This window comes from Manis pentadactyla, chromosome 2 (assembly GCF_030020395.1).
Source record: "Manis pentadactyla isolate mManPen7 chromosome 2, mManPen7.hap1, whole genome shotgun sequence".
Taxonomy (NCBI): domain Eukaryota; kingdom Metazoa; phylum Chordata; class Mammalia; order Pholidota; family Manidae; genus Manis; species Manis pentadactyla.
Genome location: NC_080020.1, coordinates 29,763,901 through 29,785,115, shown reverse-complemented (window position 1 = coordinate 29,785,115; position 21,215 = coordinate 29,763,901). Strand labels below are relative to the sequence as shown.

Sequence of the window (21,215 nt, the reverse complement as noted above, 5' to 3'; positions counted from 1 at the left end):
AGGGAGGAAGACAGAGAGCAGCAGCAGTAAGGGTGCTGAGGCAGTGAGGTGGTGGTGGGTCCACCACTCACAGACCTGGCTGGCTCTCCTCCTGAGCACACAGCAAGACATGCCTGCCTCCCTGGCAGCTGGCATCACTGTGTGCCTGAGCTCTGCCCAACGGGACGTGGGCAGAAGCTAAGTTTGCCCCTTTTGGGCCTGGGCCCTAATCACTCACTACCCGTCTCTGGTCAAATCTCTTTGGTTCTCATGGTAATTTTGTTGTTTTAAAAAATGAACTCAGTTGCTGACATTTAAGATTCTAGAAATTTCGCATAAAATTCTGGATGCCTGGCTTCTCCGGCGTGGCTGGGAAGTTGGGCATAGTAGACCTGTGGAACAAATGCACGAGCGAGGGGCTCCGCTGGGGGGAATGGGGCCCTACTCTGTTTGCCCCTGTTGTTTTAAGTCAAGCAGGTCTTACTTTGCGGTATTTCCACAGCTGGTTGCCCTTCATGCTGTGGCAGTCATAGAGGGTGACCGGGCTGGTGCGGGAGACGGCGTCCAAGCAGAACTTCTTGGTGTGCTGGGGGTCTCCGGGCCGGATGTCCTCTCTCCAGGTGAAGGTGAACACCTGCACACACAGGGACATCACAATGGGGCCGGCAGAGCAAGGGGGCTTTAATTTTAAACACAGAGATCCAAAAAAAGTAAATGGACCACACCTGTTCCAATCAGCTTCAGCAATTAGCAGCCACCACTGCCCTCATCCCCACCTTGTTTTGGAACAAATCCTAGACAGAGTACCTTATCAGGTGTAAATACCTCAGTAAGTGCCATCCTAACAATGAAAAGGCACCACAAAGTCCCTGGTGTCACCTAACATCTAGAGTTCAAGTGTTCTTGGGCTGCCTTCTAAGTTTCTTTCACGGTTACTCTGTTTCTGGATCCAACCAGGTTCGCATACTGCATTTGGTTAATAAGCTTTTTTTTTTCCCCCAGCAGCTTTATTGGAGAATGACTCACATGCAATAAACTGCACACACCTAAAGTGCAAGATTTGATGTATTCTGACAAATGTTTATGCCTGTAAAACCATCACTATCATCGTCGAGGTGATGAATACATCCTTCACCCCAAAAGTGCTCTCATGCCCTGTTGTAATCACTTCCTCCCAGCCCTCCTCATGCCCCAGTCGCAAAATAAGTTTGTGATTTTTAGAATTTTAGATAAAAGGAATCATAGAGCATGTATTTTTCTTTTCACTCAACATGATTTGCCGAGAGGCCCGTGTTCCGGCAGCCGTCATCAGCGGGTTGCTCCTGTTACTGCTGAGGCGTCTGTCACCATGGGGTCCTCCACTCGGCTGCTCTTGCACCTTCGGGTTGTTTCCAGTTTTTGCTTATCACAAATAAAGCTTTTAGCAACATTTGTGTACCAGTCACTGTGTGGACGTATACCTCCTTTTCTCTTGGATGAATACTTAGGAGTGGGCTGGCCGGATCAGTGTTTAACTTCCAGGACACTGCCAAACTGTTCTCCAAGCAGTGTGTGCCGTTCACATTCCCCCCGGGTGTACAGTTCCACTTCATCTACATCCTTGCCAACCCCTGTAGGGTCCGTCTTTTTAATAGGTCGTAATTTTAATTTCCATTTCTCTAATAACTAATGAAATTAAGCATTTTTGATGTTGTGTTTGCCTTTGATACTGAGTTTTGAGAGTTTTATGTTTTAGATACATGTCCTTTACCACATATATGCTTTGTAAACATTTCCTCCCAGTCTGTGGCTTTCTATTTTCTCAACGGTATCTTCTAAAGGAGAGGAGTTTTCATTTTGAAGAAGTCCAATTTATCCATGTTTTCCTTTTATGAATTGTGCTTTTGGTATTTTATCTAAGAAATTATTGCTTAATCCAAGGTCACAAGCGCTTTTGCCTATGTTTTCTTCCAAAAGATTTTTAGGTTTTATATTTAGGTCAGTGCTCCATTTTGAGTTAATACATATAGCATGTATTGAAATATTGAAATCTTTTTTTCGGTATATGGATATCCAAGTGTTATACCATGTATTGAACATTTTGATCTTTTCTCCATTGAATTGCCTTTAAACCTCTGCAAAAAATTGGCTGCCCATATCTGTATGGGTCTAGTTCCGGATTCTGCATTCGCTTCCACTGGGCCTTATGCCAGTGCCCACTCCCTTGACCGCTCCCTCTCTCCTCGCAGGAGGTTCTTCCTCCAGCCCCCGGAAGTCTCCTCACGTGTTCGCACTCGTCAATACTCTGCCGAGAATCTGAGGGGCACCCCAGGAATCTCAGAAGCCCTCTCTGTCTAGCTCTCTCCTCTCCCATATTCTGTTTTGTGAATTCTAGCCGCAGTCTCCTTGATTTGCTGAGTCGGACCGGCTACCCCGAGGTCACCCCCCTGCCCTGTGGGCTGGAAACTCTCCAGGAAGGAAGCTGGGACAGTCGCAGGGCCCAGCCTGTTTGCTCCCTAGCGCTCAAAGGTCACCCCGCTGGCTGATGTCTGCTTTCTTGCAAGCAGTTATTTCACATTTTGTCTATTTTTTGGTTGTTTCTGGCAGGAGGGTAAACCCAGCCCTGGCCTCCTAGTTGTTTATTTCCCAGGCCTCCTCCAGCTCAGGAGCTGTATTTCAGACTCATTTCTCCCTTCACGGGCCCACTAGAGTTCTCCATTCAGGGTGGTTCGGGTCCCCGGGTGTAGAGCCCACTGGGGCTTCCCATGGCACAGCCTCCAGGTGCCATCTTGTTGCTCGTCTGGATGAATCCTCAGGCCTACCTGTGGACCCTGCCCTACAGTGAGGCTCCTCTGAGGCCGAGCTCTCTGGACACATTCTCTCCAGGCTCCATGCTCTTCTGCTCTCCTTTGGGGTCCTAGGATGGGGAGTAGCACACAGTGCTTTGGAGAATGCAGAAGAATCAGTCAGAGAGAGCTTCCCTATCAACTCTGCTAAGACTCGTTACCACCTTAGCATCTGCCTACTCAGAACCGTCACCCCGAAAGGATGAGGGAGAGCGTGCAGCATTTCTGATGGGGGCGGGTGGCGTCGGGCTGCACGCCTTGCCTGCAGGCAGTGGTGTCCATTCTCAGTGAGTGTGCCGTGTGCCCCTTCTAACTTCTGTTTCTGCACAGGTTTATGTCAGCGCACACTTCCAAAATGCCAGAAAACCCACAGTAAGGAGACTATAAAAATGTATCCTCGAGCCAAGAGTCAGTGGATGCTGTGTGATGTAACCTTGGGGCTAAGCGCTTGGAGGAAGGGATCATGGAAAGCTAAATGCAGTTCCTGAGAGGGGTGGCTTTCCCACATGCCTGGCTGGTACTCATTCTTCCGACAGCATCTCTTGGGGAACTAACCCTCTCTCACTCTTCTCCCCATCTTTCAGGAGAGCCCAGTCCCTCAGAGGGCTGTGTGACCCAGGCCTGCTCAACAACATGACTCTATCACATCCCCATCATAATTGGCTCAGGAAACCAACATTTGGGAGTGTCAGGGCTTTTCTGGAACCCCTGGAGGGGACACGGCTTCCCACTGGGGGGAGGGAAGCCTTGGCCACTGGCGGTCACATCTGCCACACCTGGGGACAGCTGGGCTAAGAAGGGGGCCGACCAAGAGGGAAGCAGAGTTGAGACCCTGGAGAAATCCCACATCACCTAGACTGTTCAGTGATGTGAGCCAGTTAACTCTCTTTTCGTTGAAGGCCATTTGTTTTGGGCTGGGTGCTTATTATTTGTAACCAAGAGTCCAGATTGACAAAGTTATCACAACGTGAAGGATTCCCCTTTTGAAGGTGTTCAGGAAGCTCTTACAACTCATCCCCTGGGCTGACTTGTCGCTCAGTGCTGACCTCTCTCCCTGACTGTGTGGGCACTCTGGGCCACCGGCGCAGCAAGCCTGGCGGCAGTCCCTGAGGGGTGGCCCTTACCTGCATGTTGTTCCAGGCGGCCTCCCCACGGCCCCGGACACAGCTCTCCAACTTCAGAGGGGAGCCCAGCACCCCGTGCTTTGTGTCTGCACACAGCCCTGTGCCCACATTGCGAACCTGGATGAGAAAGAAGGGAAGAATGGACTAGTGATACCTTGAGATGGCCACCTGGGCCCTGCTGGGGTGGGAGGAGAGAATCGAAGCTAAGGCGTCAGAGGGGCTGAGTCCCGGATAGTGTCCACAGAGCTTGCCCTGGGCCGGAGGGAGAGCCTTGGGTCTCCCAGTGAAGGCAGCCTCAGTCCACGGAGAGCAGCGTCTCTCAACCCTGCTCTGTCTTAGGGCGTGCAAAGTCACCGGGGGGTGGTTGGGGGTTAGAGTAAGGACTCCTGTTCCACTCCCAGAGAATCGGATCCAGTGGATCCAGGAACTGAACTGCCCCCACTCCAGGTGACCCAGGAAATTCCCACACCCTGGAAACTACCCTAGAAAAGGGCCCGACATCTTTGCTGTAGGATCTTGGACTCTGCCTTTTAGGATGCCCAAATGGCAAGAGGTGGTGGGATGCAAAGAGCAACAGTGGTCTTGTTAAGATGGGTGTGGTGTTGGGGGAAGGACGTTGAGGCAGGGGGAGGGCATCAAGGTCCAGGCTGCTCATGGCTAGCCTGCCCTTCCCCGGACAGGCCCTGTGCTCAGGGCCACCTTGGCACTGACGGGTGGCTGTTTTGACTGAAGGGTGGGGGTCTGGCTGCAGGGGGTCCAACTGCCTAGCTGCTGTGTCCTGAAGCCACTACTGTGACTGAGAGGAGGCCGTGCTTCCCGTGGGCTGCTTCCAGCCAGGAGCTAGGGGACGCGGGGATACCAGGGCAGGCCCATTCCTGGGGATGCTGCACTCCTCTGGCAGCGGACTTGGCTTGGAACTGGTTCTGGGGCCAGGCTTCCTGGGAGCCTCGCCTGGGAGCCTGGGGCCTTCTCCCTCCCCTCTCCTGTCCCAGGGGCTGAAGCCCATGGTGTCCCCTGCCTCACCCTGCTCCCTTCCCATTTCTTCTCTTAGGTGGTTCCCCAAGTCTCTTCTTGGTGTCTAAGCCCATCTTGGAGTCTGCTTCTTGGCAGATTTGAATGAACACAGGGAAGAACGTCAATAAACTGGCAAAGAGACAAGTGCTTCACGAGGGAAGTCAACGCGATACAGCATCTGGAAGACCGAGCAGGTATGTGTGGGGCTAGCAGACAGCCTAGTCAGGAAAAGGCCCTCTATCTTGCAGTATGAATTTGAAAAGGTGACATCTGGGGTTTCTGCCAGCCCAGCACGCTTCTCTCTCCTCCCTCTGGGGACACCACTAGGGCTTTCCATGGGGCTGTGGCTCTTTGCCTGCCCTGTGGCCTGCTGGGTATCCATCCTGCCCTTGTGTCCCCCTCCCTCCAATGTCATGGTGAGTGTGCAGATCCAAGAAGACTCGATCCCGGGACCTTCCTTGCTGGCTCTACTGGGGAAGAGGCATAGGCTTTTGCTAGGTTGGCCAAGCTGAGGGTTTGTCAGCCCGAAGTGTCTGGAAGCAGCCTGCTACCCTCAGCATGAGGCCAACACAAAAGGAAGCAGAGTTTAGCAGGACAGAAAGAGGCTGAATCATTTGCGCCCTGTGTTAAGGTCCCTCTGAAGCCAGGGCCATCCAGGGCTCCCTTCTCACTCTCAGCTGGACTCTGCCACCTGTACCTGCAGGAGACCCGACTCTTGCTGTACTCCCTCCGCCCTTGCTGCAGTATGCCCGTCTGGATGTGAGCAGGTGCTCCTGGCTTTAAGGCCCGGGGCCAGGACCCGGTGAGGGAGGGCCTCTCCCGGCAAGACTGTCTGCCTCATCTGGCAGGACTCGCTTCATGGGTGCGCGACAGTGGCCCAGGGCCCCGGATACGAAGGGCCCGTGCTTGGGCCAGAGCAAAAGCTCTGCTATTACTGTCTTAGAATGTTGAGTGATTTTATCTTTGGCCTTGTAAGTGGAGTTTGATGGGCCAGTGGAGCATGCGTTTGAGCAGAGGGATACACACTGTGGAGCACCTGCGGGTCCCTTCTACCACCTTGCATGTGACATCTGTGATGCCCCCCAACATGCCCAGAGTTCCAGAGTCCCAGGTGCATGGGAGTGCAGTACAGCGTGCGTGCAGGCAGGTGTGTCCTGTCTGTGACTAGGTGGGGTGTGGGTAGGTCTGAAGGCCACGCTTTCCTTTCTAACCAGGACCTGCTTTGGCTGCGCATGGAAGGGTGATGGCATTCTAAGACACAGGAGGGACTGAGGAGCTGTCACATCCCTTTTCACCCATGTCACTTCCCTGGATTAGCCAAGCACTTAAAGCAGCAGATATCCACACAGAAGGGAAGGAAGGGCGGGGCAAGCCACAGTCCTTTCCTTCAGAGCTCCCTCACTGGTCACTAAGGGGAAGGCGGAGAGCACCGGTAGCAAGTGCAAGTGGTCGTAAGTGACATAAACACAGCTGAGTGAGTTTGTGCAGTGTTTCCACTCTTCTGGGGTAAGAAGTACATGTTCATGTACAAGGGCTGCAGTACAGGTCGTGGAATTTCCCCGATTCTGCATGAGTTAAATGCTCTTCTCTGTGCATTTAAAACCAGCACTGCATAATGTAAGGATGAATGGTCAAATTCATGCTAATAAAGTTGTAATTTTTCTCTACTTAGAACATTAAATAGCAAATAATAAAACACCATGACAGGCTAGAGAGAGACCAGGAAAGAAGGGAAAAAGGTTTATATTTTATACCTCAAACGGCACTGTTCTTCTGGCTTGTGAACAGGGGTCCACAGGTGCACTTGCTCTGGGCCCCAGTTACCCAGCCGGCCGTGCCCTCTGGACTCACCTCTCCCCAAGCTGCGGCCGGGGGCTCCACGGGTGGGTAGAATCTGGGCAGGTCCCAGGCGATCTTGGTCATAAACCACTTGAAACTCTTGCAGTTAAGGCTGCTGCGGAGCTGCTTCTGGGAGGCCACGTCCCCGGCGGACAGGTGGCGGTACTCCGGCCGGCGCTGGTAAATGTGCTCGGCGTACTCATCCATCCACACCTCCGCCACTCGCTTCAGGTTCTGCAGGGTGACAGGCAGGGGAAAAGGTCAGGGTCCCCAAGGAGCCGAGGCCAGGGCATGGGGTGCAAAGGGTCCTGGAGGCTGAGGTAGATCTTTCTCATGTTGCATCAGAGACCCTGACCCCACTGTTTTTAAGCCTTCTCTATGTCTATTTATTACTTATGTATGTTTTAAGGACTCTGCAACCTAAGGCTAATAGACCGCTATAGTTTTGCCTGCCCACCTTCTATCCCTTCTTTCTCTCCCAATAGCGTCCCATCAGTTTTCCTCTGGGGACCCATCTCTGCTTCACTGCTACTTCATGTGGCTTGAGGAAAGGCACGTGACCCAGCCTGGCTAATGGGAATACGGACAGCCCTGGATGCAGGGATCAGTCTGGGCATGGGACCTAAGCCAAGCCATTCAGAATCAATAGGCATTAGCCCTGGAATTTTTGCTGGAGCCTGGGAAGATCTGATGGATAAGATGCCAGCCAGAACTGCTGGGCCATATGGAAAGCCTGTCTGGGGTTGAAATCAATGCACAATGAAGCAGAGCTGAGGAATGAACACATTTCTCCTTTTAGCACCCGAAACCAGCCATGTTTAAACCAGAGTGGCCTCAGGGCCTTCCACTGATATGCTTCAGGAAATCCTCCTTCTGCTCAGGCCAACTTGAGTTGGGCTTCTGTCATTTCCAACTAAGGGTGCTGACCAGGTTGCACAGGAAAAACAAATTATAATCAAATTATAATTTGCAACCAGAAGGTATAATTTCCTCAGAAGCTGGAATTTTTAATAACCCTTTGAGGCATGAAGGTTGCTGCTACTTTTATTATAAGGATAATCCATAAAAAAATGACAACCACATTATTGGAAGTAGAGGCAGCAGATGAGGACACATCCTGTTTGTGAGCAGACTTGGAGACAGAGGAAAAGTAAATTTTTCTGTGTAACTGTGAGAAAAATTCCTCATTCCATCTGCATTGTAGATATCACGGCTGAGAACCTCTGACACCTGGCTCTGGAAGGGTACAACTTCAGGGTTTATGGAAAACTTGCTCCACGACATCTCCCTCCAATCCCTGGCTGTTGTCAGAAATCCCCTCCCACAGTTTAAGTCTCCAGGTTTTCTCTCTATCATAAAGGTTTTTTTCCTACTGCAATCCAATTTTCTTTTGAAGGGTAAAAGGGAGTTAGCACTTTAGGCTGTTATCAAGTCATTCACACCTCAGTGTAAATGCCGGCTCCAGAAGCAGAAGTAAGGTAGGGGTCCTGCTGGCATTTCTGTAAAGGGCCGGACAGTAAATACTTTAGGCTTTGCAGACCATATGGCCTGAACTCCGATGTAGCTATAAAGCAGCCATAGATAGTATGTAAACAAACGGGTGTGGCTGTTTTCCAATAAAACTTTATGGACAATGAAATTTACTTTTCATGTGTCACAAAATATTCTTCCTTTGATTTCCTCACCCCCCACCCTCCCCATCCAACTATTTAAGATTGTAAAGACCATTCTTAGCTCATGGGCCACACAAAAACTGTTTGCCAACTCCTAAGCAAGGAGGGAGGAAACCAACAGGAGGGATCCCGCACTGGCACCATAGGCACAATTCACCAGCTCCTTAACTTTGCTGGCCCTGAGTTTGGGACTAGGAAACCACGGGATTTCCCTCTCACTGCCTTGTTCTTCCTGAATGCTGAAGAGGTGGACAGTGGGTCAGAACACAGTTCAGGAACAGTGTTAGCCCTGCCAGGCCCCTGCACAGCAAAGGCTGGGTTAATTTAAAACTGTGCCCAGGGGAAGCTGAAGGCCTACACAAGCGTGCACACCTGAACACCCCCTTTCCCAGTCTACGCACCCAGGTCCTGCAGCTCACTGTCTGATCTGCTCATGCCACAGGGATAATGAGAAACCACGGTGGTTTTCTCTCTGACCACAGGCAACAGTGGCAACTTGACCAAGGAAAGGTGCCGAAGTTCACCAGTGTTATTCTTAAGAGGATCAAATCACATCATATTTTAATCAATACTTAAATTACTATTTTAATGAATATTGCATTTTCTAGACATGGCTTAATAAGCCATTCTGCCCAGATCTTGAACTTTTGTATAGCTGACCATTGGACAAAGTACAGGACTTTACACTTATTTCCCTTACATGCCCCCTTGCTGGAGTCATGAAGAGGCCTCTGGGATTTAGCGGGTCGTGTGCCCCTCATCTCATCCCTATTCCTAACACTCTCCTAGTTGCGGGTCCCAGCCCTGACTGAGGTGCTCCTGCTCTTCTGGGCTTGGACTGCATAAATGTCTGGGCCTGGACTGTTGCAGTAAGTCTCCACTTTTGCTTTTCAAGTTAGAGTAAGCTTCTGTTACTGCCTGCCCCGGGACCCCTTTCCCAGAGGCAGAGACAAGAAGGGTTAAGCAAATTTGGTAAACAAATTAAGAGTGGTCACTTGTTTTTGAGGCAGGCAAGGTGAATGGCTCTTTCACGCTGTCTGGCTGTTTGGTCTTCTGGAGTCTGTACAACTTTAGGAAGACTTTAGTTTCCCTCTTTATCTGGTGCTTTCACGGCTCTTAGAATACCTCTCCTCAAATCTACTAAAATGATGTTCTAGGAGATAATTTTCTAGAAGGATTTGGTTGTTGAAACACTAAGCAAACATTTAAAATGTGATCTGCAACTAAACGAGGGTAGATCCTATGATAAAAAGTCAAGAAAGCTTGATGCAGGCATCCTTGTGGTCTTGCAACCCCCACAGGGCACCACTCAGATTGTTCACTGCTTTGAAGTCACCAGGAGAGTGATTCAGTACAAGCAGGTAAAACAGAAGTTAATACGTTTAAACACAGAATTTAGATGAGACATTGAAATAAACTTCCCAGTCTTGATAATATTGACGCTGATATTAACACTGATAGTAGCGGTAGCAGTCACTCTTTAAAGAACATTTGCTCTGTGCCAGGCACCAGTCAGACCTAAGTGGGTTTGAATTTTGGTTCTAGTTAATGTGTCCCTGTTTCATTTTCCTCATGTCTACAGTGAGGATTAAAACCAAGCTAGATCAAGTAAGGTAAATACGTAAGATGCTTTCCTTGATGCCTAACTCACAGGAAGTGTTTATGGGTTACTACAGTTAGTTATTACCCACCAATTCGGCCATGTTTCAGTAAACAGGAGGTCTTTACCAGGTCAGTCTTATAAAATGACACCTCAGGTTTGGGAAAGCACGCTTCGGGAATGGTCCTGCTCAGGGGTCAGAGAAGTCCCCAGCGTCCCACCGGAATCTAGTAGCTGGAGAAGTCAGTATTGGGCTCACCGAGCACCTCTGCGCTGTTTCCCTGCCTGGCACTTACCTCTGGGATTGCCAGTGGTTATTTCAGGAGAGAGAACAGTTCTCGCCTTTCCTTGCTTGCTGACTCTAGAACCGGCTCCCCGCCCCCCGAGTCAGATGCGGCTGTTGTTGGAATGTTCTACCACTAGAGGGCACTGCCGGCTCTCTTTTCCCTCAACGCTGCGCACGGCAGCCCCGGCCCTCCGGAGCTCAGCTGCGTCTTCCCGCCGCCCAGTCTTCCTTGTAAATTGCAGGGCAGGGGCTCTCCTGGGACCCGGGGGCTGCTGCTAGACAGGGCGCGTGGCACTGTCAGGTGATCAGGCCCGGGCAGATGGAGGCTATGTGCACTGATGCCAAACAGTACCCACTATGGTTTGGTATCAGAGGGGCCTCCACTGGGTGGCGGTGGCGGCCTCCACGGGGCAAAGCTGTGCGGCTGGCCTTTCAGCTTCCCCCAGACCTGCCTGCGCTCCACTTTACCCTCTGGGGACACCCCCTCTCTTCGTTTTTCTTTTGCAATCACTTTGATTTTTTTTTTCTCAAGACGATATTTCAAAACTTATTGTTAAGGTTTAGTGAAATATCATTAAAACATAACAAAAAACCCTCTGGCCAGCAGATTTCCATTTGTAGCCAGTGGCCAATTTGATTCAAGCAATGATTAATACAAACCACTTTAAGGCAATGAAATAGTGTGACAGAATTTTTGGTGACGACAGTGGGGAGGGGGTGGGGAAAAGAGAAAGACACATTTATTAACTGCCCCTGTGCCAGGAAACGTTCAAGTTACCTTGTCTCAGGCTTTCTCAAACACATCATTCCGCCTGTATTAATATTTATCTAACATGTTTCTTTAAATCACCCCTGGTCTAACTCTGCACCTACTTGAGTTTTAAAAAGTAGTATCTGTGAAATCACAAATTTGCTGCACTTATAAACACTGATTTCTAATCCATGTTAATTTAAACAAATGTAAAAATGTTCCTATGCCTACCACCTAAAATCAACTTGTCCATCACACTTTGGGAAACTGTGTTATCTCCTTAACTCTCCTGGCAAGGCTAAGAGTTGGAAAAAATTAGCTTCCTGTAAGCAAGGGGGAAACACAGGTTCAGAGGAGTTAAGCCATTATCTCAAGGTCACACAGCTAGAAGGTGGCTAAGCAGGGCTGTAAGCAAGCTTTTAAACTGGATTTCACCTGGAGAGTGGGGGTGGCGGCTGGGATGGGGCACATCCTTACATCCTAACAAGGGATCACTTGGCCTGGGGTCCCGGTGCCTGCCTCTGCTCTGCTATGGGCCCAGGCCAACCTCCTACCCTCCAGAGAAGCCACCACCTTACCCTGGCCAGGCTGACTCCTGCAGGGACCTTGTAGGGTACATACTTCCTGTAGATATGGCCCACCCTGGAGCAGGGGATGTCCTCCATGCGGCCCCCACACATCCACACCTGCAGAATGACAAGGGAGAGAGAAGGTGATATTTATGCCTCTAATTCACTGTCCCATCGTTAGTGCATTCATCGAAAGCATCAGCTTGGATTGTGTACTAAATCCCCCTGCACAGAACTAGGGAGAATGAGAAACATGGTATTAACAATAGCAGTAAAAATAGCTGGCAGCACCCCACGCTCACTCATTGCCAGACACTATGCTGCGAATGCCACATGCACAACTGCCTTTATGCCTTGTCAGTAAACCTATAAAGTAGGTAGTAACAGAGCTCCACTTTACAGATGAAGAAACCCAGGCGCAGAGAGGCTAAGGAGCTTCTGTAAGATCACAGGATTAGGAAGGGGAAGAGCAGAATTGAAAGTTGGCTTAGCTGACTCGAGTCTGAGCTCTAAACACCTATGTGCTTGGAAGGCTGTGTTGAGAATTCTGAGGTGGCGTCAGGGGTCAGTGAGCAAGACTGGTGATCACTTAGTGGAGTCTGCCACACGTATGAGGGGATAAGGTGGCACACAGGCTCTGTACATTTACTGAGTGTGGCATTAGATTCTGGAGTGTCCTTCGGGAGCTTACCAGCTGCTGGCTGGGTGGTGGCCTCCCTGCCTCGGCCTCTGTCATCAGGCTTGCTAAGCCACACAGCTGGCTATCCCTGCGGGGAGGCATCTGATGCTTCTCCTGCGTCTCTCTCCATATCTGGCACCACAAAGTGCTCCTGAGTCTGACTACACAGGTCTGACAGCAATTTGGGAATTCTCTAAGTACAGTCAATGCTGACTCAAGCCCGCTGAAGGGCCTGGCCTAAACAGACCCTCTTCAGCAGTCCTGAGTTCAAATCCTGACTCAGCCACTTACCAGCTTCGTGATTTTGACCAAGGTACTTAACTTCTCTGAGGCTCAGATTCCTCATCCGTAAAGGATTAAATGAGAGGGGCCGAGGGGATGAGATGCTGCATGTAAAGTACTTAGCATAGGACGTGGCACACAGTCACAACAGCGGTACATACTCTAGTGACTAAATCAGACATTTGACTAGTAGTTACAGAGTATCTGTTATATAGCAAACATTGTGCCAGGTACATACAGCAGTGAAAGCTGGCCAGGGCCCCTGCTCTCACTGAGGGGGAATGTGGTGGCCCGCCTCCCATACAGCCCATGACCCCTGCCTCCTGGAATCTACTGTTATGCAGTTCCCTCCCAGATGAGTCACATGAGGACTGACCTGAGTAACCAATAGGACACTGTAGAAATGATGGTCATAAAGGGCTGTGGCTTCCACCTTACTCCCTGGGATCACTTGCTTTGGGGTAGCTCTGTGGAGAGGTCCGGGTGGTAAGGAGGTGAGGCCTCCTGCTGATAGTGCTGAGTCGCCAGCCACAGGGGTGAGCCACCTTAGAGGGGACCCTCCAGCCCCAGCCCACCTTCAGGTGAGAGCAGCCCCGACTTCAGCCTCATGACAGACTCAAGCAGAACTCTCCTACTAAGCCACTCTGGACCCACACAAACTTTAAGATAGTAACTCACTACTGGTTTAAGATGCCATGTTTGGGGTAATTTTTCCTTTGGCAGCAGAGAACTAACACAGAGTGAGTTTCAGATGGTGATGCGTGCTCTACAGAAGCCAAAGCAAGGCGACTGGACAGCCTCCCGGTGTGGGTGTACGGGGTGCTACACTGCCCTCCGGCTGGGGGCGCCTCCCTCAGACGGGAGCATGTGAGGTGATGTGTGCATGATGAGACGGGAAAAAGTAACATAAAGATCTGAGGGTGAAAGAACAGGTGGAGAGAAGAGCAAGTGTAAAGGCCCTGGGGAAGGGCCAGCCTTGGCATTGTCACAGAACAAAGAAAGCCAGGACCTGGAGCAAGTGAAGGGTGCAGTGCCAGGATGGGAAGTCGGAGAGGTGAGCCAGGACTATGATAAGGGACTCGCATGGCAGAATGAGCAGTTTTCACGCAAAGTCTTCAGTGAGGGAGACAATGTGATCCAATTTCTATTTTACAAAGTTGACTCTGCCTGTGGAGTGGAGGACAACCTGGAGGGCACTGGCTTGGGGGGTGGGGGGCTGTGAAAGTGGGACACAGCTGGGCTTGGGACATTATTATTAATCTCATATTCCCTCATCTGTGAATGAGAAGTAGAGTGGGAACATCTACAACCCTGAGTCTGCACAAAAGAACCTTTCTCAGCTTGTATTGCTTAGTGGGATCCTGGGGGTTTGACTTAATGTCTTGACTAATTCTGGAGCTCTAAAAGGCTGCTCTTCCACTATATGCATCTGGGGGTCCTCAGTTCTCACTCCTCTCCCCCCTCTCCCCTCCACCAGCCACTGTCTTCACCCCACCACAGATGTACTCTGTCCCCATGCTTCCTGCAAGGGGATATGCATGGGGCTGCAATTAGTGGAAGTGCTGCCTGGAGAAATGCAATTATATTCTGATCTTGGGGGAGAAAAAAATTGACGAAGTCAATAGTACAGAACATTGGTCTCAAGATAATGGGCTCCTGATGGTGGATTAATGTCAAGGCCAAGCCAAGAAGTTTATTTTCAAAGCAGGAGATATTGATCAGGCGCCAGCATCCCATAACAATAACTCTTCCTTTATACAAAGTGATTGATGTGGAAGCGATGCTTTTGTCTGGCAGATATTGCCCAGGTCGCTGCTGGGCTGCCCCTGCCTTTTGGGAGGCAGAGCCGTGCTGAGCAGGTGGGGGACACCTTACCCTTCTCTAATTTTGAACCTCTCCTGGGCAGTTGACTAGGCAGGCATCCAGCTCCCTCAACTTCATATTAAACTCACATTCACTAACGAGGCTGTGTTTCCAGGTCTGCCTGGCAGGGAACCTTCCTTTATGCAGACAATCAATTTCCAGATCCTTCTCTGTGCCCTGACCTCTGGTTTCTTTGGCCCTGATAATGCTGGCCATCAGTCTGAAGGCTCCTGAGGGACCAGGGTGACCTTGATCTGCTGAGAGGTTTGAGGCACCCAGAATGCCCTCAGATTCCAGGGATGTCCAGAGCCCAGGAGTCCTGGCTTTGCTCAGTGGCTTCCCTGCCCTGGACCTGATTCCCTGACAGGTGACCGAGAATGTGCAGTGCCTTCAGAGGCAGCCCCCATGCATTTGACACTGCTGCCAACTCCTGAGTCCTCGGGAGCCTGTGAGAAGGACTCAGAGAGGGAGGGGGCAGCCAGCTCTCCAGACTTCCTCTGGTATGTTAAGCGGTGAGCATCCCCCGTGGCGTTTGCTGGTCACCCAGCAGAATCCCAGGACTGGAGGGGACTCTCCTTCCAGGGCGACGATAAAAGTGGGAAGAAGGGTGCCAAGGCTGGTCCTGGGCCAGGCAGCTGGCTGGGGCTGCTCCTGGATCCCAGGCCCCACGGTTCTGCTCACGGCCCACGTCACCTCGCTGTGTACCCTCAGAGCCCCTTCCCCTGCCCCGTCTGTGACAGCTGTGGCAGCAGCCACACAAGACCCATGGCAACCGTGGTGTGGGGGTTGTGAGCACACACTGCTCTGCAGTCCCAGTGCCCCCTGTGCAGCTGTGTGACCTGGGCCAAGGTATTCACCTGGGGGGCACACTCTCATCTGTGTCCTGAGGGTGGCAGTCACTGCCACCTGGCAAGGCTGCTGAGATAGCGTGGCACAACCTGCGGGCAGCCCTTAGCTTGATGCCTGGCCACAGTAACCCAGATTCATATTGGCCATTTCTGTGTGCAAAAGGATGAGAAATACCACCACCTTGAAATTACCCAGCATTTGCCCTTTTGCCCAATACCATCATGATTTTTATCTTATGGCCCAATTTCCCAAATGGAGAAACTGAGGCTCAGAGAGATGAAGTAGTTTTTCTAACTGACTTGGTGGCAGAACCTACAACAACTGACCAGGAGCCCCGGGGTCAGCCGGGGTGGGGCACAGGCATGGGGCAGCTGCAGTGCCAGCAGTGGGCAGATCACGTTTGGCTGGGACCCATCACACTTGGATGGGGACAAATACAGGCCACCGAGATGACACTTTTGCAGCCCTTCTCTGCTGCCAGCTTTCTTCCCTCCACCGCCGTCCATCCCCTGCCCAGCTCCACCCACCGTGGGGCATATGCACTGCCTGCTCTGGAGCCTGGGCGTTCCACCACGGGGGCCGCAGACATACCCCCTCAGCTCCGTTGCCCTGAGCCCCAGTCGTCTCAGGGAAGCACCGTGCCACTAGGCAAGTACAAATCTAATTGTAAAAGCTTGCTCTCCATTCATTTTCATTGCTGCTTTGATTTATTTTATTAGCAAACTTCTTTTGTGTGATGACAGGCTTCATTACAGTGTCTATAAAAGACAATTACTCGCTCTTATCTCCTAAACTGAGGAGAAAAGAAATGAGTGGTGATGTGCATCAGGAAGATACAATGGGGCCCAGAGTGAGAGCCGTGTATGGGCCTGTCCCGGGCCAGGAACATGAGTCAGCAGGGCTGGGCCGAGCCCTCGTCAGGGAAACGGCTGCCTGGAGACTGGCCGGCAGTGGGGCGGCCGGAGAGAGGGCACCCAGCTATGGCTTTTATATTGGTGTCTTGGCTGAGGACCCCTGTGGAGTTCAAACCCTGTTCAGTTGCACTTGGAAGAAATAATATGATGATAATGATCTGATTATTCTGCATTATCTGCATGCTTTGGACGAACATAGGGGTAGCTGTTATGAGCTCGGTTCTGGAGTTAGAACTGAGGTTTAATCCAGGGTTTTAAGTATGCTTTGTGAGCCTGAAAGCCTCAGTTTCCTCATCTGCAAAATGGGATGAATTGCTATGTCTACCTCTTAGGGTTGTGGTGAGGCTGGGGGAGGGGATTCTGAGGCAATCTGTTGTGGGGTCACCTGGGCACATGGCAGCTGCTGGTACTGGTGGGGGTCACGGCAGACGTGCCATACAACTCCCCGCAGAAAAGAGCTGGCCTATAGCTGTGTCTTCCTGAAGTTCATGTTATTTTCCATATATTAGTTCGCTTTGAACAGTAGGATACTGCTTTGGGAAGTTTTTCAATCATGAAGGGACCTCACTCATGTTTGTTGTGGATATTTTAGTGGTAACCGGATGCAGCTGGTAAAAAGAGCCAGAAAAAACAACTTTACCTTATTTTTAAAAAAACATCTGAATTTACTGCTAAGTTAATACATTATTTTATATAATATGGTTTCAAGCATATGTGTATCTAAAATGATACATATCTGACTGTTTCAACATATCCTTAGGTGTTTACAGTCAGGTTGGCCAAAAGTTGGGGGGTGGTTGCCGTACACTAGGGTTTTTTCCCTTTAACTGATACATGAATTCAGTAAGGCTGCAGGCTGTGTTAGGTCTCAGCTCATACTGGAACTAGAGTGCTCCCACAGTCACCTGGTGACGGCACTGCCATGCCTTTTACATGTGAGGAAACTGAGGCCTAGTGAGACAGAGAGCCTTCTCCAACACCGCTCATACATGGCACAGCCCAGGGGGGCATCTGGGGTTGAGTCCCCCAGAATGAGGCAGATCTGAGGCCTCCAGGGAGACTGCACCTTCCTGCTTTAGTCTTTCTAAAGTTTGGCCCTGTCCCTTTCATGGTCTTCCACAAAGACCCCTATCAGCACCCGGACTGCCTGCAGAACAACGGGGTCACCCTTGGCTCTGTCTCTATTCTGGGCACCATGTGTGGCTCCCGAGAACCAGCTGCAGTGCACTCACTCTCTTGCTCTGTTGGGCACACGTGCTTTTCTGCAGCCCATGGAAGCACACACACATTCACACACTCACTTCATTCACTCACACACGGCCTAGGCATTGGTCAGCCTTGCTCTAAAACCCTGTTGGAAGAAATGGAGTAGAAACTGGCTGCCAAGGGTGGGCCCAGTGACCCAGTGACACATGGTCTTGAGAGCTGGGTGAAGGTGTTGGAGCCTGCTGGCCAACACCCAAGCCTGAGCACCTTCTCCGTCCAAGACCCCACTTACGCATTACAGCCAGTTTTCCACCTTGCTGGGCATCAGAATCACCTGGAGAGCTTGTTAAATGGTCCGTTGGGCCCCACCCCCAGAGCATCTGACTCAGCAGGAGCTGCTGGTACTGCTGGTCAGGGGACCACACTTTGAGAACCAGGGCATACTGGAAAAGTGGTGAGCCCTCTCAGGAAAGTAGTGCCTGCTGGCTCACTCGGTATCTCCAGACAGCCCTGTAAGTTTGGGCTTATTAGTGCAACACTTATAGATGAGGAGATAAAGGTTCAGCAGAAAGGGCAAGTGAGCTGTCCAAGATCTCACGAGAACTGGGCTTGGAGCCAAGGGCTTTGGCCTCTGTCTTGCAAGCTTCAAAGCTCTTTCCACTTCTATCTTTTTGCAGCTGCAGCCCAATTACATAAACCACAACAATGCCAACATTAACAGCTACTGTTTATCAATCACTTATTATGTGCCAGGCACTGACCCAAGGTTTAACAATTTGACTAATATCATCTCACACCCACAACTATCAAGTAACGATTATTCTATCCCCATTTCACCTATGAAGAAGTTAAGCCCAGAGAGGTTAAGCCACTTTCCCAAGGTCATACAGCAACAAGCTGACTCAGCCTGCATCAGAACCTGGGGGGTTTGATTCTGAAGCCTGTGTGCTTAATCTTGTGCTGTTTTATGTCATGTTTGATTGAGTGCCTCCTGTTTTCTGTCTACAGGCCAAATAAATGTTTTATCCCATTTCGTTCTTATAGCAAACTCCTGAAGAAATTATTGTTGCCATTTTTAGTGATAAAAGACTGAGACATAAAGAGGCAGGTGTGTGCTGGTCAGGGAGCAATGTTCAACAGGCGACCCTCAGCCTGAGCCACCTTCCAAGAGGACCGGTATGAGAGGCAGGCTCCCACAGAGACATTCATGGAATTTCAAATGGTTTACTGAGAGTCACAAGCAGAATGCGTTGCCTATTCCTGGCAGACGGCTCTTGGAAAGGTTGGGCACATGTGGCCGGGAGGAAAATGCTGCTCATAGCAGAGCCTGTTCCCAGCATCCATGGATAACCCAGGGAAGGAAAGCACACCAGGTTCCCACCAGGGATGCTGCAGCTGGTCTGAGTTGGGGCTGGAGGTGGGCTGTGAAAGAGGCGGGGAAGGTGTTGCCATGCAGGTGCTTGGATGGTGGCCCCCGACTGCCCCCTGCTCCTTGGGCTGGCCTTTGGAAACCCTTTCTCCCTCCTGTGCGGTAACTTAACGCCCCTCTGGGCTGGTCTGACTCTGGGCCCTACCTGTACTAGTGGCTTCTCTCTAGGCTGGGCGCACCTTTCCTGCACCTCTCGCGCCAGGTGCAAGGAGATGAGCACTGGCTCAGAGTCTGGGCATCGGGGGTTTAGCCCTAGCACTGCCACCTTCTAGCTGAGGGACCCTGGCTCAGCCAACTAACCACTTGGAGGATCATGTCACAGTATCACCCTTGACCAATTTCTGTGGTGAGTCCTACCTTCTTTTCATCCACTTAATCCTCCTGACGATGCTGTGAATTTTACAGAAAGAAGATCTGAGTTTTCTTTTTTTTAAATCTGCCCAAGGCAGGGATTGGTTTGGCCTTCAGTGTTGTAAACCCACGCACCCTGAGGCCTCCTGCCCCTCCTCAGACGTCAGTCACGGGTTCCCCTCTTGGCACAAGCCTCAGGTGGCTTCCCACCGTGCCCTCGCTCATGTGAGCCTGCCCTACGGGACCCTCAGACTGCCTGCATCTCTCTCCCAGGGCAGTGGCCTACTCACCCTGTCTCCTGGAGCCAAGCCCACAGAGGGGCAACATGGGGGATCCAGTCCTTCCCTGGGCTCTCCTAACCAGCACTGCCTGCCCTATAGGCCTGCCTTGGGGGGAAGCTCATCCTTGAACTTGCAAATGGCCCCCCAAAAGCATTGGGATGTCTATGGAAAGGGGGAGTGGGCCAGGAGGGCTGGAAAACCTACATTTTTCCTTCTTAGTTAAAAAAAAAAACCCTTAATTTGTTTCCTAATTATGAACTGATACTACTTAGGATGAATGCATTCAGTGTCACAGAAAAACATCAGCAGAAAGGGCCAGCCACACTCTGCAGCCCTCCTACCCTGATGTGATGAGGCACAGGAAGCCTTTGTGGCACCAGGATCAGAGCACGCCAGAGCACAGGCTCAGTCTGCAGCCAGACAAACAGGCAGGCCTGAAGCCCCCATTCCAGCAGTGTGACTTCGCAGAAGCGACTTGACCCATGTCTCAGTTTCCTTATTTGTAAAATGGGTCAAATGAGAGCTCTGCTTCAGGTGTATTATGAGGATTAAATGATAAGTGTGTTTAAAGTGCCACGCACAGGGTCCCAACAGGACCAAGTGGGAGTGCTCACTAAATGGTAGCTGATTTAAGGGTATTCTTCCCAGTTTTTCTGTTTGCCTTTGTCATTCTTACAAACTAAACATGAGATTGTATTATATATATAAACACTTTTTCACTTGTCTTTTTAAACTTAATTTTAGAGGTATCTGAAATACCTTCTGTTACATTGTATTTCTTTGTTTAGATGTGCTCTGATTTATCCCCTGAGGATGTATATTTGGGTTGTTATCCATCTTTCCCTGCAGTAAGTAATGCCTCAACAAATAGCTTCTACCTAACTCTTCAGTCACCTATGCAGCTATCTCTCTTCAAGTCCCGGGCATGGAATTTTGAGTCAAAGAATGTGCTTGCTTGGAATGTAACAGATTTTGCCAAACTGCTATTAACCAAAGAGATACCCACCTACACCTCCCCAAAGTGCACACACGTCTCACAGCAGCTTAGCTGCGTGGTCCTGTGGATGCTTCTCTCCTGGGTCTCACAGCTGAGGATGTCCTAACCTCGGCCTTCCAGGGACACTGTGCAGTCGCCTTTCTGCTCATCCTGCTGCCACCAACTCCAATCCCACCTGCCTCGCGCCTATGTAAGAGAAGGGGCTTTCTCCACAGCATCTTATTTGACCCTATCTTGTGGGGTAGGAAGGCAAACTGTCAGCACTGTCTGGGATGTGAGGGCCAGGGTAGTCCAGTGTCCCCAGCTGGATGGACAGCAGAGATGAGAAGCCAGTGCCCTGCCTTCTGGCCAAGTACCTTTCCCACCACACCACCATCACCCAAAGATGGTGATGTAAGTCTGGGAAGGGCAGGCGAAGGAGATTTTATCAGATATGAACTGATGCCAGTAATAGTTATTTAAAACACCTGTTATGGGCCAGACACTGGGATACAGAGATGGACAGACACACCCTCTGCCTCTCTGCCTCCTGGGAGCTCAGAGTCCAGTGCAAAAGACAGGCCAACTCCTGGGTCATGTGAACAGGAGGTACCTGGAGCCAAGCTGGGCACCCAGGGAGCTCAGTGAGGCTGCAAGGAGGCCATCTGTATGAGCTGAGCCAGGAAGGGTGAACGTGGGTTGGCCGGAGGGAGGAAAGGCTTTCA

The 21,215-nt window shown here is 50.7% G+C and overlaps 1 protein-coding gene across 2 annotated transcripts in view; it reads right to left on the bottom strand.

Moving 5' to 3' along the window:
- The window catches only part of GALNT10 (polypeptide N-acetylgalactosaminyltransferase 10), a 256,916-nt gene that overhangs the window by 7,805 nt on the left and 227,896 nt on the right, over positions 1-21,215 (bottom strand). For both annotated transcript variants that reach the window (XM_036909479.2, XM_036909566.2), the window contains exons 8-11: positions 11,670-11,777; positions 6,794-7,015; positions 3,929-4,045; positions 464-613 (exon numbers count right to left, since the gene is read on the bottom strand). In XM_036909479.2, the coding sequence (XP_036765374.2) occupies positions 464-613; positions 3,929-4,045; positions 6,794-7,015; positions 11,670-11,777 (597 nt within the window). The remainder of the gene's footprint in view (positions 1-463; positions 614-3,928; positions 4,046-6,793; positions 7,016-11,669; positions 11,778-21,215) is intronic.